The sequence below is a fragment of the Anas acuta genome, chromosome 1 (genome assembly GCF_963932015.1).
Source record: "Anas acuta chromosome 1, bAnaAcu1.1, whole genome shotgun sequence".
In the NCBI taxonomy this organism is placed as follows: Eukaryota; Metazoa; Chordata; class Aves; order Anseriformes; family Anatidae; genus Anas; species Anas acuta.
The window spans coordinates 43,225,836-43,243,000 of NC_088979.1; the positions used below are offsets into that span (position 1 = coordinate 43,225,836).

At 37.7% G+C, this 17,165-nt stretch overlaps 1 protein-coding gene across 5 annotated transcripts in view; it reads right to left on the reverse strand.

Moving 5' to 3' along the window:
* Positions 1–17,165, reverse strand: part of TBC1D4 (TBC1 domain family member 4) — a 106,596-nt gene that overhangs the window by 9,522 nt on the left and 79,909 nt on the right. For 3 of the 5 annotated variants that reach the window (XM_068676199.1, XM_068676219.1, XM_068676211.1), the window contains exons 11-17: positions 16,960–17,109; positions 8,449–8,609; positions 7,387–7,596; positions 3,950–4,108; positions 3,242–3,400; positions 2,647–2,891; positions 585–744 (exon numbers count right to left, since the gene is read on the reverse strand). In XM_068676199.1, coding sequence (XP_068532300.1) covers positions 585–744; positions 2,647–2,891; positions 3,242–3,400; positions 3,950–4,108; positions 7,387–7,596; positions 8,449–8,609; positions 16,960–17,109 — 1,244 coding nt within the window. Of the gene's footprint in view, positions 1–584; positions 745–2,646; positions 2,892–3,241; positions 3,401–3,949; positions 4,109–5,100; positions 5,191–7,386; positions 7,597–8,448; positions 8,610–16,959; positions 17,110–17,165 lie in introns of those variants that run through there. The other 2 variants (XM_068676208.1, XM_068676226.1) reach the window with 2 other exon arrangements.

The window sequence follows — 17,165 nt, forward strand, 5'->3', positions numbered from 1 at the left end:
CTTGTTTTGCTGGTATTGTAAACAGCACAAGGCACAGTCAGTAATTAAGCTTCTATACTAGACATCTGAAGAGTATCATGGAACAGAATGCACACTAAGACACATTTCAACATACACGAATACTTATAACAACCCTTAGGTCTAAATTTACTTGATTTTTTACTAGAATGCACTTTAAATCAGTTTTTCACAAATATTTTCTTTAAAACCACATTCTCTCCCACGCACACTGTGCTAAATTTCAGTTTCCAAGTTCAACAAGATAAACTTTTTTTTAGACCAGACTGAACACTTGATGCATAAAATACATTTACAACAAATTTTTGGCCATTCTCACTTCACAAGTCAAATCTTGGCTAATAACAGCAGACAAAATTAATTGTTCAAGTCTGATGTTTCAAAGAATACATTTGGTATTCCTCTTTGAAAAGGAGCTGACATCTCAGCATGAAGAGCATTGCTACTTGTCACCCACAACAGTAATCCCAAACATCATTATTATGTAGAAAACCATTCCCTTTGAGTTCAAAAACATTACAGCTCATGTTGTTTTATTTATTATTGCATAGAATAATCTTTCTTACCAAATACTCTGGCTACAAATCCTAATGGAAACTGGGATGCAAATAGTGTAAGAAACCATGGTGCAGCATAAAGACTGGGGCTGATTTCATTTTCTTCAAGATGATTATAGAGGTCTCTGTGATAATCATGAAGAAGCCTTGACAGCTGATACATCTGAATCTATAATGCATAGGGAAAAGGAGGAAGGGAAGCGGGGAAAGAAAATTTCAGCTTTAGTCAGTTTTCCAATCAATTCACGCTTCACTCAAGAGAAATTAACTTCAGTACAGATGGCACTGTAAAATGAAGCTTAATTGCTGCCTAGAGCCTCAGGTGATATCTGCCCCCAAATAAACAACCCAGCCCTAATGAATTAAAACCACCACAGTACTCAATAACAACGAACAGTTTGAACTTGATTATTAATTAATGAAGTCTCATTTCAGTTCAGATTCACAAGTTTCTGGCAAGAAGAGCACATGTTGATCTAACTTGATCAACAAAGCAGAGCTTCCAGTCTCGTAGCAAAGAAAGTTAAGGCACATTTTCCAAGTAATATAAAATCACTGACATTTCAAAACTCTTAGCTACAGAGTTTAAACCATTTCTGGCTAAATTTACGTATTTCAGCTTTCATCCTTTGAATCTTGGCCATATTTTTGCTGCATTTAAGGCTCTTATGCTACAGTCATCACTTTCACAGCTTCTGTACACACTACATTGGATATGATGGGTCAATAGAGATGTACCACATACATATTTCCCAGCACACTTCCTGCACACCAGCAGTCTTGGGAAATTTAAGACTGATACTAGAAGTGCTGCTATACAATCTCTCAAAGGCTGCAAAGCACAATGGTTAAAAGTTGCCATTCATTGCTAAAAAATACCATTCTATAGCAAATTATTTCCTTGCAATTTTGATTTTCTATCGATTTTATATTCCACAGTAAGTTGTTCATAAAAAGCAGAAAGTGAGAAGCAGGAATATATCGATTATCTGTCAGGCACAATTTTGCTGTCAACAGTGCCTTATCCTTAATATGAATCTATTGCTCAATAAGAAAATCATCTGGTTGCTTTTCTACTTTTAGTGGCCATGATTTTTCCCTACCACAGACTGACTGCACTTGAAACTACCTGTCAGTCAGCAGTGTCCGCAGACAGATCACTTCTCATTCAAGCCAGATAGCTAAATTTGTGATTGCATTTGAGTCCTTGCTTTAATTATCAAAGATGCTAATTAAGCAGAGTTTGAATAGCGTTGATACAAAACACATTTATATGGGAAATCAGAAGAATATCAGAGGCAGTAAACCAATTATTGGATGGGGTCATTATGAAATAAGAATCTATTTAACTACTTTTTCCTGACAATTAAAATTGTCAATTAAAATTTCTCACATGGGGAAGAAAGGGGAAAGAAAAAAAAAAGGTTATGCTGAAAGAGTTCTCGTCACCTTAAGCAGCCTTAAGTATCTGTAGATAGCTATTAAAGACTAATATTGAATAACAAGCCTAATTTCATAACTAAACTAAATGATTAATAGTTCACCCGTTTTTCCTCTGTGCTGGGGTTGGCAGTGGGAGAAGACAAGAATGTGAGAAAAGAGGGGCAAAAGATGAGAGATCTTATAAGAGAGGCCTGCAGAGTATGTGGACAGGCCACTGGGTGTCACTATTGGTTTGATTTTGAGTCGCAAGGAGAAAAATCTAAGTATGAAGAGAAGAAAAGCAAATTTTTATTTTTAAACTCTGTATGTACTGATGCAAGCAGATATGTTTTTTCAAATAAGGAAGAGAGAGCAGTGAGGAAGAGAAAAAGAAGAGCAAAACAGCAGAGAAAGCAGAGTTTGCAAACAGGAGATCATGGGGATGTGTGACAGGAAAAGTCTGCAACTTCTAAACTTCTTTGTTTGCAAATTCAGAGTCAGAAAAGGGTTTAACAGTTACATTTTTTGTGCCTTACAATCTCCAAAACAGCGTAAGAAATTTTATAAGCCCCTGGAGATCTTCAGCAACCTCTAATTGCTCATAACTCATTCAAAACTCTGGTTTGCTCTAACAGAGGGACTGACTTACCTGTAGTGACATCATGTCTGGCCTGTATTGTTTACGGAAGCCAAGGTCATACATGAGGAACTTCAGCATTTCAAAGGCCTGCTCCTCACTCATGTGTAGAAGCAGCACTCCAGCTACAAAGCTTATACCTTGACAATAACCCACTTCCTTGTCCAGCAAAGAGTACGCTTTCAGGAGATTAAAGAGCGATAGCTGTCCTGCTCCCAGCTGGGTAGAAAAGTAAGGATGTGTAGGGAATGTTCGTCCTGATGTAAAGAGAGGAATAGTTGATATTCAGTTCCTCTAAAAAGAAACAGATCCATCAGATAAACAGCCCGTCTCTCTTCCCATAGGCTTTTCCCTTTGCTTTCATATGCAGGTTGATTTTAGATCAATCCATATTTTACCACCAACTTCAGATTGTAACCATTGATCTTATTTCATATTCTTCTCCTATGACACAAAGTGGCATAGGTAAAATGTGTCCTCACAATACAGAAAACGGTGTTTCTACAGCAGCATCCATCTCCAGCAACAAGTTCCATTAAGTCTGGTGTGTTTCCACTCACATACAGGGAACACCTCAGAAAAATCTCCCAGCTACAAATGGACATACCTAGATCCACAAGGATGGCATGCTGCTGTGCCGTCAGTTGTTTCAGAAGTTCTTTGTAGGAGACATCAGGAGGCTGCTGCTTGTTTGGCAATCTGTGTCTAACTCGATGTTGCACAGCCAAAAATTGCCAAATTTCTCCCCGACGACTTTTTGGTACGCCTGCAGTTCAGTCACAATACAAGAGGCCTGAGCAGGGGTATATTTTTAGTGCTGTAACATGCAAGAATTTTCTTTGTGAAGTCTTGGCTTGACCAGGCTGGAGCATCCCTTACAACAGACAGCTTCAGAAGCTGTCCACTATGTATTCACTCAGCTCAGTCCCACTAACTAAACATTAACTACGATTTCGTAGTAATTAATTACATTAGGCAACCAAGATACAGACATCACTTGGTTTGCCACCTCTGAGCCATTAGCCTCCAGCAGGAAGAAATGCACAATTACATGCAGAATAGGATAAGATGCTACTTTTAGGAATATGACTATACATGTTTCTACACTGTTGACACTGCAAGTTACAGACACAACAGCAGGTATTTTCAGTTTGGCAGTAGGAGGTGAAGGTATGTGCAAAAAGAAAGCAATTTTTTAATGATTTTCTGCTACTGGAAAGATGGTACTAGTGGTGGATTTCCTTTGGTATAAGAAGGCAACGGGAAAAACAACAAAAAAGAAACTTCATAGTTAAAAGTCACCCTATGTAAATACCTTCTTTCAAAGTGCCATGAATATCTTCCATGTCACATCGAATTTTGGCTCTGCAGTTAAGTAACTTCTTATCCCAAACATTTATGACGTCTTTCTGGCATGTACCAACTTCATCATAGTCCAATTTGACTTTTCTTGATTGGAGCTCATCTCTGCTTGCTACAGCACAAAACATAAAGGAAGAGAACACAAGAAAACTATAACATCAGGAAACTACACAAAATATCAAATATGCAAAAAGCATTTGAGTTAGATAAACGTATCTGACAATCTGACTAGAGATATAAAAAAAAATAAATCTAAAATTCATCAGTTAATAGTTGAGATGGGCCCAGTCCTCTGTCCTAAGATGCTGCAGGTAGCAATTTGACTTCTATTACTGGGCCATGAACATTAGTAATTCATGAAGTACATCAAAACATTTTTAAGGCTTAGGGCAAGAACAAAAACCCACTCAACACATTGAACTTCACCACATCTGCTGCCGCTTTTTAACTGCAAAAACACCATTGATGATTGTTCTCATTTATACTTAACATCAGAATGGTTTTAGTATAGAAAATCTCAAATGTATTAATGTTTATATTAGAGATTTAAGCAAAGAAGCTAGGCAAATGTTCTAAAGTGAAGTCTGTCACACTGGGCCCAATTTTAACATGTCCCTTAAGAGAGTTGTAAGAGCTGCTGGCACTGCTATCTGGCACCATCAGGCCAATTAGAAGTAACTAAAATGAGGTATCCAATGTGAACCATATTCAAAAAGGAACATCTGTGCCTCAGCACAGAACATATATTACTGTACACTTAACAGATTTGCTGCATGACTACCTGTGGCAAGATATTTTCTCCAGAGGACTATTTCTGACATAAAATCATGAGATTACTCTGAAATTTCATGGAGGAGTAGCTTCCATTTCCATTACTAAGAAATTAACTGTAGTTATTTTATTATACATGACATGCATGCAATAAAACACACCATTTCTACACACCAACGGTATCAAGAACTGAAGTCCATTTCTGAATCTCTCTTAATTTACAGTTATGTTTATTTATAATTGGACTGAACTGTGCATTTCAAAATATAGTCTCTGAAACCTGCAATTTAATTTATCCCCCCAAATTTGCCTTGATTTGTGTGCAGTACTCACTCCTTGCAGAAGACTCCTTCCCCTACAGATGAACCACTGTCCCCAACCATCATTTCTAGGTTAAAGCAAACTCTCACATCATTATACAACCTGCAAAGCAACACAGTCAGTTCCTTCACCTAATCACCTTTGGATACAGCCAATATTGATGAATCTGTAAACTCATTGCCTAGCCCATTAAGAAGTGGTAGGTGATAAAATGTTTTCAAAAGCCGTATGTTACACAAGTGAGACCCCATCTACTGAAGATTATAGAGGACCTTCAGGAGGCAACTATTCTGCAAGGTGCAATACTCTTCTGTAAAAACAGGAATGCAGTCTCACCAAAACAGCTTGTAGTCCAATTATTTTATATGCTACCTTATTGCTCTATTATTCCATTTGAGAAGTCTCATTCTTACAAGCAGTATGGAAGTCTGTGGCAGGTTCAAGACAGAAGTAACATATCTCTGGGCAACAAGGAATTCCAGAATTAAGTGCACTAGCTATCATTCACTGTACTTTGGCTCTGCGGTTTTAACCCTACAGAAAACTGACAAGGTTGCCTGTGGAATGTAGTTGTCCACATTACCCACTGTGTCAACCTTGGTTACTTACAACCAACCTTGTTAATGCACTTCCTAGACCTTGCTAGGTGGCCTGCTGCTTCTTGCAGCACTTACATTTCTAGGTGATCGACTAGGAAAAGAAACTTTTAGCTGCTCAGAGAAGAAAACAACAATAAACGAGTTTGTGCAGTTCACAGAACTTACCTTCTGCAAAGCAAAGAGCTAATAGTATTCAAGTCTCCTCGACAGCAAAAGGAACAGGGAAAAAAGGTTCTATTAACATGTTGTAAATAAAAACAACAAAAATTTAACAGAAAACCACTGAAAACCATTCCACAGCAATTCCAGTCTTAAACCAATCATATACAGTGAATAAATTCACAGCTAGAAATCTGGTGGCAAGTAGAAAAATGGCTGTGTTTTGTTACTATGTTTTTCATCCCCAAGATGTACATTTAATTGTTGGTTAATTGTTTTTACTATGAGCAATCAGGCAGGCAGAACTGCAATGACTTAATTGTTTTTAGTACCTCCAGCCATGCAGGGATGATATGGAAAAGCAGTTTGTCCCTCTGTAGCTCATACTACCACAGGGAATAACGTGAGAGCAGTCACTACAGCAGACATCCAGCTTTCCCACCCCACAGCGTTAAAATGCCCATTTGACAAAATAACAAACAAAGATTTTGGCTTAAGTTGAAACAGACACCTCTCTACATGATCCTTGCGAATCTAGGAGCTTCCAGAGAAGTGTGTGCCAACAGAGAGAAAAGCCATAGAGAAAGCACACAGAATAATACGCTACACATGTAAGAAATATATACAAGTATGTATGCTTGTAGGGACATGGAAAGATTTCTGCCCTGCTGTTTTTCTTTCCCTTCCTTGTCTTCTCAGTAAGGAACACTAGAGAATAAAAAAGAATTAACTGACCTTTATAAGACCATGATGTTTTGTTTGAAGAATCCAACTACCATATAATGAGATTAAGCATCATACAGGAGAAGATGAGGGCAGCAATTGCAGCGAGGACATTTTAAAATTTTAACTCTCATTGAAAACTATTCAGTCTATTACACTCAAGAACTTTTATACTCTAGGATAGATACTACATCCCACTGTTTATTTGTGCAAGTCTTGACCAGTCATAATAAAATATTTTAGCCAGGAGCACTGACCATTGACACATCAGTATGGCCAACTTCAGATCCTACTGTAAGTAGGCTTAATTTTCAGTGTACAGTGCTCGTCTGAAAAAAGAACTTTCTGACATACCTCACTCAGTTGCTCAAAAATCTTATTTGGGTTCAAATGTTTATGTTACCATCATGATATGGTTAATGAGAGACAGAAAGCCTGATCAGAAAACTACAAAGGACTGAAGTGAGATATAGATGGCAAGGTTTAGCATCCATTCTCCTGATGCCACTTCACATTAGAATTCCTGTACTTAAGTCAGCTAGAACACAGACCGTAGCAATTTTTGTCTATCATGCACTAGAAAGCATGTTGGGGGGGGAGGGAGAAAAAAGGGATAATTTTCTTTAACTTTAACTGAAGACTTAGTGAGTTGGCATTAAATTGACACAGGACTGGGCAAACACATTTCATGCTAGTACTGTTAACCCAGAAGATAAAGAAACACAGCAATATTTGAGGCACACAATTCCGGTACAATTTTTCAGTGTGAGATAGCAGAATCTGTAGCAATTTTAAAGGCATTTTCTAAATAGCTAACCTTCCAGCTTCTGGTTTTCTTTCTCCATTCGAAGCAACAGAATTTGTTGATGGATGGCTTTTCTCCACAGACTTTGTAGCTCTTCTGAGTTTTTCTTCTCCCCAATTTTATCTGTACCATCCTCATTTTGCAATGCTAAAATAAGAGGGTCCTCCTCCAAGGGTGGAGCAAGAGGAGATAATGGTAACAATTCACTTCCATCATGACCATCTGCAAAGAATCAGAAGGCTATTACAGGAAAATCAGATTGTTTGACATACCATGAAAATTTATGTCAGGGCAGAATGAAAATAGTTGGCTTTCATTTTTACCAGTAAGACACTGATCCCAAAGACAGAAAAAAGGCATTTCAACAGTAGATTTTTCTTTTTCTTTTTTCAAATGAAGTGTTAAGGTTACGCAGTATTTCAACACCTTCCCCTGCTAGTTACTTTTAAAGTTACAAAGAGACCTTTATCCATAAAGTCTCCTTTACTGTTGAACTTTTTTTTACTGCTGTGATTTACCACAGGCACTGTAATAGAAGCAATTTACTCTATCTGCTAAGCTGCATTATAGGCTTACTATACTGTATGGTCAATAAATATAAAGAGTCTGTCATTAATCCACAACTGTAACTTCTGCCAACAGGACTACATCACAAATTTCAGGTTTATACATTAAATGACCTAAAACTACAAGAATTATTAGCACACTCAACAGGTGCTATGTGCAGTACAAGGTCAAAGCAGAAAAATTACCTCTTTCTGCCAATGCTGCTATTATATAAGCAGGCTAGAGCAAGAATTTGCTAGCCGTTAAAGAGGATATCTTTGTCAGCAAGAGGCAGTTCTTAGTTCCTTACTGCCAGGGCAGACAGGGCAGGCTGCAATCTGTTTCATTTCTGATTACAGAATCCTCTGTTCAAAGCAACAAAGATTAAAATTCAACTGCGTGCAACTTCTTCCTACTCTACCAAAAGCAATGCATCAAACTGACCCCCTTTCTCCTTTCATATCTTCACATATTGCAGTACAAGCTATTCAGTATCAACTGTTTGTTCATTTAAAAGTCCACACAAACCTGGACGCTGCATTTTCGAAGGAGATTTGTTCATAGGTGAAGCTACCCGCAAGAATATTCTCTGCCGCCAGGATATGCGGCGAGGTGTGAGCGTGGCCCCCACAGCATTTAGAGATTCGCTGCTGCAGACGGTTGATGTTCTTTTCTTTCCCTCGCCATCACTGAAGAAAAAAGGAAACAGATTGGGTGATCAAAGTAAGTCATCTTTGGAGAAAAAAAAAAAAAGGAAAAAAAGAAACAAATAAAAGGTCTTTATTAAAACTGTCTAATGTACAACAAAATCTGCAGAAGCATTTGCTGGAAAGTTTTAGAAGGTAGAGCGCTGTGTGGCAGCTTCACCTTGAATACAGAAGTATCCAACTGTTTTCTTGTAGCACAACTTCCTTGCTGGGTTTACATATTACACACAACCACAAACTTTTTGGGAAGACACCATCAAATATTGGGAGATTTGTCTGCAGCTTCATCTTCATCACTGGTGTAACGGCTGTATCAACAGCAGCTGCAGTCAAACCTTCAGCCTGTGAAGAATTTCCATGTTACAGAACAATGTCCCTACAAACAGTTAGATGAAAGGAAGCCCAGTAAGTTGGGTGTTTGTTATGCTTTTAGTGGTATGTCAGTCACAGATGACCGCAGTTTTCCAGCTGCAGCCAGTCTCTCCACATTGGGCTTGCACAAAAGGAGAGACCTGCAATGGAGGCAAGACCGTATCTTCTTGAAATTTCAGCTACAACATCCCAAGCAGCACATTTCCCATTGAATACTTTGTGCTGAATGATAAGCTATGTAGATAGGACAGGCCTTTCTAGTGATCAGTGCTGTCCCTATGCTAGTGATCTACAACAGCTCCTGGATGTCCATAAGCCTCAGCGAGCAAACTGAGGTCTAAGCTAATAAATAGACACCACTTCCCGATCTTAGAAGAGAAGTAATTGTGTCCTCAAGCTCATGTCCCCAGACTTAAGCAAGTGACCCTGCTTTCCCTTTAAAACATCTAGGACTGACAGCCCGTACAGCCAACATAAACATAACCAATAGTTCAAATTATTTGCTACTGCTGATAAAGTTTCTGCTTCAGTTCTCTACCCTTGATACTATTGGTGACTGGTCTCAGTTGAGCCCCATGTTGCACCAACCAAAAGAGCAACAGAAAACCTAGTGGCAATCTTCCTGAGCTAAGTTTACAGAGTCTGGGAGGGTGAAGGCAGGAGGAAGGAACCCCAGTTTGTGCTGTCTGAGTAGCGACTACAAAACCAAGTTTGCATCTAGAGCTGCTGTTTTCAAACGGTATTTCAGACCAACACTTCCTAGAAATGTATTTGTTTGGATATATTAACCAAAACAACTCGTGTTATTTATAAATAACTAATGAAACTACTACTCACTATTTCAAGTCCTACAGATTATATGTTAGAACACAAAAACTAAGTCATTCCAGGGCTTAAAAACAGAAGTTATGCAACAAGGGAATGAAAACTTGATTTCTGCTACCATGTACAAAAATCTACACACGGCTAGTGTGCCCCCTAAACACACAGTCTTGGGAATAGCGTTTAACTTACAGTAGTAAAACTTACAGGAAACTCTGAATAAGAGATTGGCTATTTTAGGTTACAGAACTAAGCTCTTTAAGTCATTCAAGTCCCAGAATTTACAGTGGGATGGATTAGTCATTACTTGCTACCTCATGAAGTGTGCAAATCATACCATTCTTAGGCCTTACATTTCTATTGTTACACCATCCCTACCAAAATTCCCCTGGCGTTTTGAGCAAGTACCATTAAATCACCTCCTCTTTCAAAGAGCTGTCTGATGAGTGATTAGAGGAAATTTTTTGAAAGTCTCATGCACACCCCTTGCCATATCCAGCAAAGGGCAAGAAGCACCTGTGAAAACACCAAGGTTTAAGAAACAGAAGATAAAAAGAGAGCAAAGTCTCCATAGTGATATTTTGAAAGTAAGAAGGAAAAAGAAAAGTCATAGCTTAATATAAGATCTGACAGTATGTAACAGTACAGAATAAAATCAGGATGAAGGATGAAGTCAGAATAAAATGGTAATATCACCTATCCTGTGATGAAGTGGTTCAGAAAGGTGGTGAAAAAACCTTGTGAGTTAACTTGGTTACACATTTCCCATCTTGAAAACAGGAATTGCATAATACTTATCCCTAGATTTTCCTATCTCCCATACTTACATGTAATTGGCTGGCTTCACTCTTGATCAAATTTGCAAGAAATTAGGTTACTTCAGGTTTTAAGGTGGCTGTGGATTTTAAAACACAGGCAGGTAGGTGCTCTGCTCAGACAGGCCAGCAACAGCTCTGTGAGTACTTCTAAATGGGGGTGAGAGGGTGTATCTATCTGAGCATTCGTTACCAGCTCCCTGCAAAATGTAGAGGTTTATTAATGCAAGCAGAGAGACTAAAAGCAAGGGCAGCTCCAAAACAATGACATCAACAACAAAATCTTTAATGGAGATCAGTCATTGCTACCAGAAAGCAGAGCAGAGTTTTCACTGTTTCCTAGCACAGGGAACGAGAGAGACTTTCACAACCTTCCTGTCAGGGCAGTAATACTGAATCTCAAACATTCACAGGGTAAACTCCTAAGAAAAGGCCATAAAGTCCCTGTTCTGACAACGTACAGGGTTAAACATCTACACAGGACTCGTTTCACAGGGCTATCTAGCAGAAATAATCCAATCATTAATTCCAGTTTTTAACGACATTTTCCTCAATCTCAGACTCAAGGAATTGTATAACTGCTGTGTAAACTATGGATCATAGAGCCTAGACACCATGAAGAGGCAGAGGGTGGACATTTCTTTGGTTATGCACTGACATACACACCAACAAGAAGGAGAAGAAAAAAAAAAAACACCATTCAACTACATTCTACAATTACTATCCTACTGCAACCTACCCACAACTGAGCAAGTTTAAATGCATCAGAGTTGAAGTACTACAGTACCACAAATGAAGAGATGACAGTATATAAAATTTTAATGAACTACAGAAGAGATATTTAAGAACTGAACGGCAAACTAGGACATGATTTGCAAGAGTGGATTTTTTATTTATTTTGAAGTAAATGATAACTAAATTATGGTACAACTTCTACATAGGATATTTCAGCTTGATAAAACAGATATATGAAAGGCCAAGCCAAATAATTCAAGAAAATTCCCAGGGGAAAAAAAAAAAAAAAGTTTTTACTTAAGTAACTTTACTTACATACTGTTACTGTTTAAATCACTTGACGTACCTCTGACATGGAGTTTTGGAAAATGACAACACAGTAGTACTCTTATGTTTAAGACAAACGAATCACAGTTCAGCCTGAAAAACAGTAGTTCCCCCTCCATGAGGTTACTTAGCCTGTCTACTGACCAAACACAGAAACCAAAATGCTTAAGTCACCTTGTAAGTTATAAAAAGTAAAAAGCTACAGATTCAACATAACGCCTCAAACATTTTAGTTTTTACTTTCATCCTTAAGCAGTCACAGATGATAACCCAAATTCTCAGGATTAAGAGTATAGATCATCTATGAGTTGCAGTTATCTGAGAAAAATGCAATTTCACCAATGCATCATGTCATTCACTGTTCTATCAGATAATGCATTGTATAAAGATGTATAGAGACTGGATATCCTATCCAGTGCAACATGGATAGGATACACTTCATGAAAGCTAGGTTGGAAAAAAAAAAGATGAAAAACAAAAATTATTCTTATTGCAAACATGCTTACTGCTTGGTTTCAATTACCCAAATCTCTTCTCAAAACTGTTCTTTGAAGTGCTCCCACAGACTGGTAAACTCCAAAAAAAATAATTTAAGAAAAAAAGACTCCAATACACACAAACTTGTTATGCAAAACTTACCTGAATTATTTTCCATTTGAATCCATGCAAGCCAACTATCTCAATAATAAAATACTGTTGCTACTCTTGCCTAAGTTTTCCCTATTTGCTTTCATTTTAAATTCTGATTTTGATCGCCCTAGGAAGCAACTGATTCAACTCAACTTACTTTGTAATTTGGGGGCTAAGATGGTACAAAATCCCCCAAATCAATTACAAAAAGACAAGTAATATTTCAGTTCCCAGACTTCAGATGACAAAAGCCTGTATGACATAAGCCAAAAACACAGAGTATTCCTCCGAGAAGAAGAAAAACTAGTTCAAATCAATTTACGCCTCTCTATTGATTCTCACTCCGATCATTTATCTTAACTCTGAATAATTACTTTCTGCCATTTTGCTTAGAGAATATTTTGAAGTATTTTACTTTCTGCATGAGAAAAGAAGCTATTTTAAAAAGTCAATCTACTCAAATTTAAGTGTTTAAGTCAACTTAAATTACCATTGTATAACAAAGCAAAGAACAGAGAAAGTGAGTGCAAGTCAAACCTATGCTGGAAGGTTGTCCCATTCTTAAAAAATGGTGCTTTTATTTTTCTATTTAAAAAACAAGCAAAAAAAAATATTCTTCCAGTGGCCTGTCTTTCAAGTAACAAAAGCCAGAAGGATGACAAAAGCCACAAATTACAGAAACTGAAGTTTAAAAGCAGCTCACAAATTCATATTTGTTTACCTCTATGTTGGCAAGATTTTTTTTTTAAAAGATACTTGAGCTTGCTTATGTTCAATCTTAAATATTGTGCATTTGTCAAAATTAAAAAAAAAAAAATGTGCACCATTTCCATTCTAGATTTCTCTCTAGACAAATGAATTGACACTGCAGAAGACATTCTGAAGGCACCTATTAATATTGTGTTGGTGCCCGACTTTACTTTACTGTTCATTCCTTACAGCAGAAAACATCTCTCTTGTACATAAAGCATTATAGCAGTGATTATTAGAATTACAAACAAAAATCTCACCAAGCTCACAAACACTATGAAAAAGATATGTCTTTTCCCACAGTGAAATTCTCCAAAGAATAGCATGTTTTCTCCTGTCTTTGGGTATCTCTCATTAGAGCCATTTAAACAATAACCATTTAAATCTTAGCCAACTGGGGCTTGTTCTTTAATGAAGGTCAAGAGACATTTGGGTTGTGATTCATCCTTTCTAAATGAAGAAGTTCCCAGTGACTGGCACAAGTGACTATATTAGTGCTCAAAAATAAAGGTAGATATATAGGCAGGGTAATTATTCTGTAAATGTCAGAATAATACAATCCTACATAATGTTAGGATGAGAGCAATTGTGCCATAGAAATGTTTATTTCTCTCAATTGATTCGCTAAGATGGAGATCTCTACAGTCAGGTGAGAGCCAGTGTTCCCTGTATCTCTAATACCCTACTACCAGTTTCCGAATTTGTAACCATATGCTTAATGTGATGCTTATGTGCATTAGAATGATCTTTTCTAGAGCAGCCAATACATGAAGACAAAAATATAATAAGCAGAGATGCTTTTTAACACCCTACTCCCCAGCTTACCCTCACTGATGCTATTTGCATAAACCCATCTGACTGCTACAAATCAAACATCTTTTTAAAATGAAGTCTGACTGAAACTGGCTCTGCTCCTGCACATTGAAGTTCACCAGAACACCAAGAAAAGCTGCCTGCATGTAATATCTGTTACCTCAAAGCTATGCAATACGGGAAATCAGATTGTCAAGAATTTTTCTCCAGTGCAACATGGATAGGATACACTTCATGAACATATAGTCACTGTGATTATTCTTTGAGAGGAAAATGTACAGAAGTTTTAATTAGGGCTCCTAACACCTTACCGTTCTTCATCTTTTAGGGCTGCCACACTTCACTCTATTACAACTTACAGTCACAAAAGAACAGTAGGAACACCTCATGTTGAGCCTGATAGTCTGTCAGGATAACAGGCGGCCCTCTCAGCAAAACAGAGCCAAAGGAGAAAAAGAACACCATGAAAGACTTGAACTTCCTCTCATGCACAGACCTGCTGGAATGACAAGGTACTTTCATCAACACATTTTCAAGCTAAATCGGAGAAAATTTAAAGAGATGAACAAACATGAGTTGGAAAGTATGTTGTTTTCCATCAGCCAATTAAAATGACAATTGGATTACCTGAGTCACACCATATAGGGATTATTTGTTCAGCATGGTTTTTTGGATGTATTTTTCACATACACTTCACTAAAACAAACCCAACTAGTTGCCAGGGCTTTGCCCTTGGCTACTGCAATTTCCTTATCACAACAGTTTAGAGACCCAGTTGCTCCGAGCAAGATCCATAACGAACGAGATGTCATTTTCAGTTTTTACACAAATTCAAGATTAAATGATATCAAAACCTGTATACTACAAAACTTAAGCAGAATTTCATAAGGAAATTACTAATTTGAAGATCTCCCCATATTGCAGTTCAAAATACTGTTATTATAAAACCTAATACCTTCACTTGTATGCATAGCCAAAACCAAGAGTAGTACCTCAGACACTTTATCTTGGAACTACCTGGCATTAAGTAGTCTTAGTCAGTACCTACATTCCCCAGATTCAGAGCACTATGGTTAATGGACCAGATGTCCACGAGTTGGTTCAGCTTAAACCAAGACTGCTAACTAAAGGGATCTCAGAAACAAAGCTGGACCATAACACAAAAAAGAGGTTAAGGTAGTCTGTAAGAGGTTATTTTTCCACCCTTACCTCTGCACATCCCAGTGTGCAACCATCAGTTTCTTTTATTTCTAATATAATAACTCACTTACTTGCTGCTTAGTCTAGTATTAGTATTACTTTAGCAAGGAATGGAAAATCTAGGCATCTGATTCACTTACATAGTGACTATTACTGGACACAAGGTTTAGAACAAGTGATATTAAAGGCCTACTTTTAGTGAATGAGATGACAATTTCTCCTCTCAAATTTCAAAAACATACACTGCTTCCTGCTTATTCATTTGTGCTTGGGTAAGGTCACTTAGAAAGTTATTGCATCTTCAAAGCTGTGAAACATTTCTAAGATTGGTCTTGAAATTCCTCTCAAAAATAAGGAATGATTGATTTATATTACCCCAATATTAGAAAGGGAATCTAAGTAATTTATCATATACTTTTAAAAAGCTGTGGAATCAGGGGCATGAAGGAAATAGGCAAGGGTCCTGACACTACGGCTACATGGTGACCTTCCTGTAAGGATGTCTCACCTTATTGCACTTGCAAGCCAGTTTATTCTGTTGGAAAGACTTTAACTGTAGAATCTTCTCACTATGTGTTTCATGGTCATTTCCACATTACAGTTTTTGTCTACATGCTGTACATTAGTAAGAGATTAGAGGCTGGGAAGAGACACTTTAAATGTCAGTAAAATCAAGGCAGGATATGGTGTGCTTTTAGGGACGACACATACTTTGTATTTAGTTGCTCTAACCTATATATTATTAGAGACGACTAACCCAAACTGTACCGTAAAGCCACCTTTAAATCAACTGCCTCTCACATTACTTTGTGTATTTACTTCATTTCTTATGGTCTATCCTAAAATGGAGGTGACATTAAAGTGAGCAAGTTCAATGAAACTGCATTATACAACATAAAAAAAAAAAGTCTTTAGTCACCCCTAATTTAGTTCCACACACATCTGAGAACTGAAATCCCTGTGAAGTAGAGTCCTGACACACCCGAAAACAAGATTTCATTATCATCTGTTTGTGTTACAAATGCAATCTATTGTCACTTTTCTTCAGAGATGAAGAATAGCAGAAACCTCAGAACAGTTAAGTGTACAAGGCCAGACTGAAGCTGTCATTGACAGAAGAGAAACAGAGGGGCTTTCAACTGGTAAAAAAAAATAAAAAATAAAAAATCATCAAGTTCAAAACAAGATCCATCACAAATAAGGAGGAGCCATACTTCAGACAAATAACCCATAAGCAGTTTCCTCAAGCACTCTCCTGAAGGAGAGCTTATTCTTATATTAAAAAGTATAACTTCCATCCAGATAAGATACTCAGTCTTTAATGCTGATGTCAGAATAGTCCCTCTTGTATCTTGGCTTCTTCCCCACTCATCTGTAATTGGAAGTCACTTGGCAAATCCCTCTAAACATCTCATAGCTAGTATCACTCAGCTAACTTGGCATTTCCCCTTCCCCATGTACAGACATGCCACATTAGTACTGTAGTCTTCTCACTTTACTCTTTTCTCATTTTCATATGCCAACAATCACAGCAACACATGCTGGTTTGCATTCAGCACAGAAAGCATCACAGTGGCATAACACTCCTGAAAAACACTGCATTTCAAGCAACAAACCAATGCAGCAGATATGAAACAGTGCAACAGAAATAGGACGCAGTTACTAGATGTCAGCAGACAAGCCTCTATTTTTAACAGGCTTTTTTGGCCAAAAGCCCGTTTGCTGATTTGCATCAAGTATTTAGAAAGTCTGTTAGAAATGCAGGAGCTCAAGGCAGGATGGGAGAGATCCCGTGTGTGGCATTGCACTGGGAAACGTGTTGTTAAGTTGGTGGCACTGAAGAACTAGTGAGGAGACAATGCTCTCACCTCTTGGAGAGGTCATTTTCAGAGTGCTGGAGTAACCTTCCTGAGCCCTGGTAAAGGGTTTTCAAGAAAGAAGGGGCAGAGACAGAGGAGGGGAGACCAGGTGATGTAGATTCAGTCTCACTGAAAAAGCGTCGAACCCCAACAATTGGGCTGTGCAGGCAATAAGAGAACAAAGATGGGTCAGCACAGAATCAGATACAACAAAA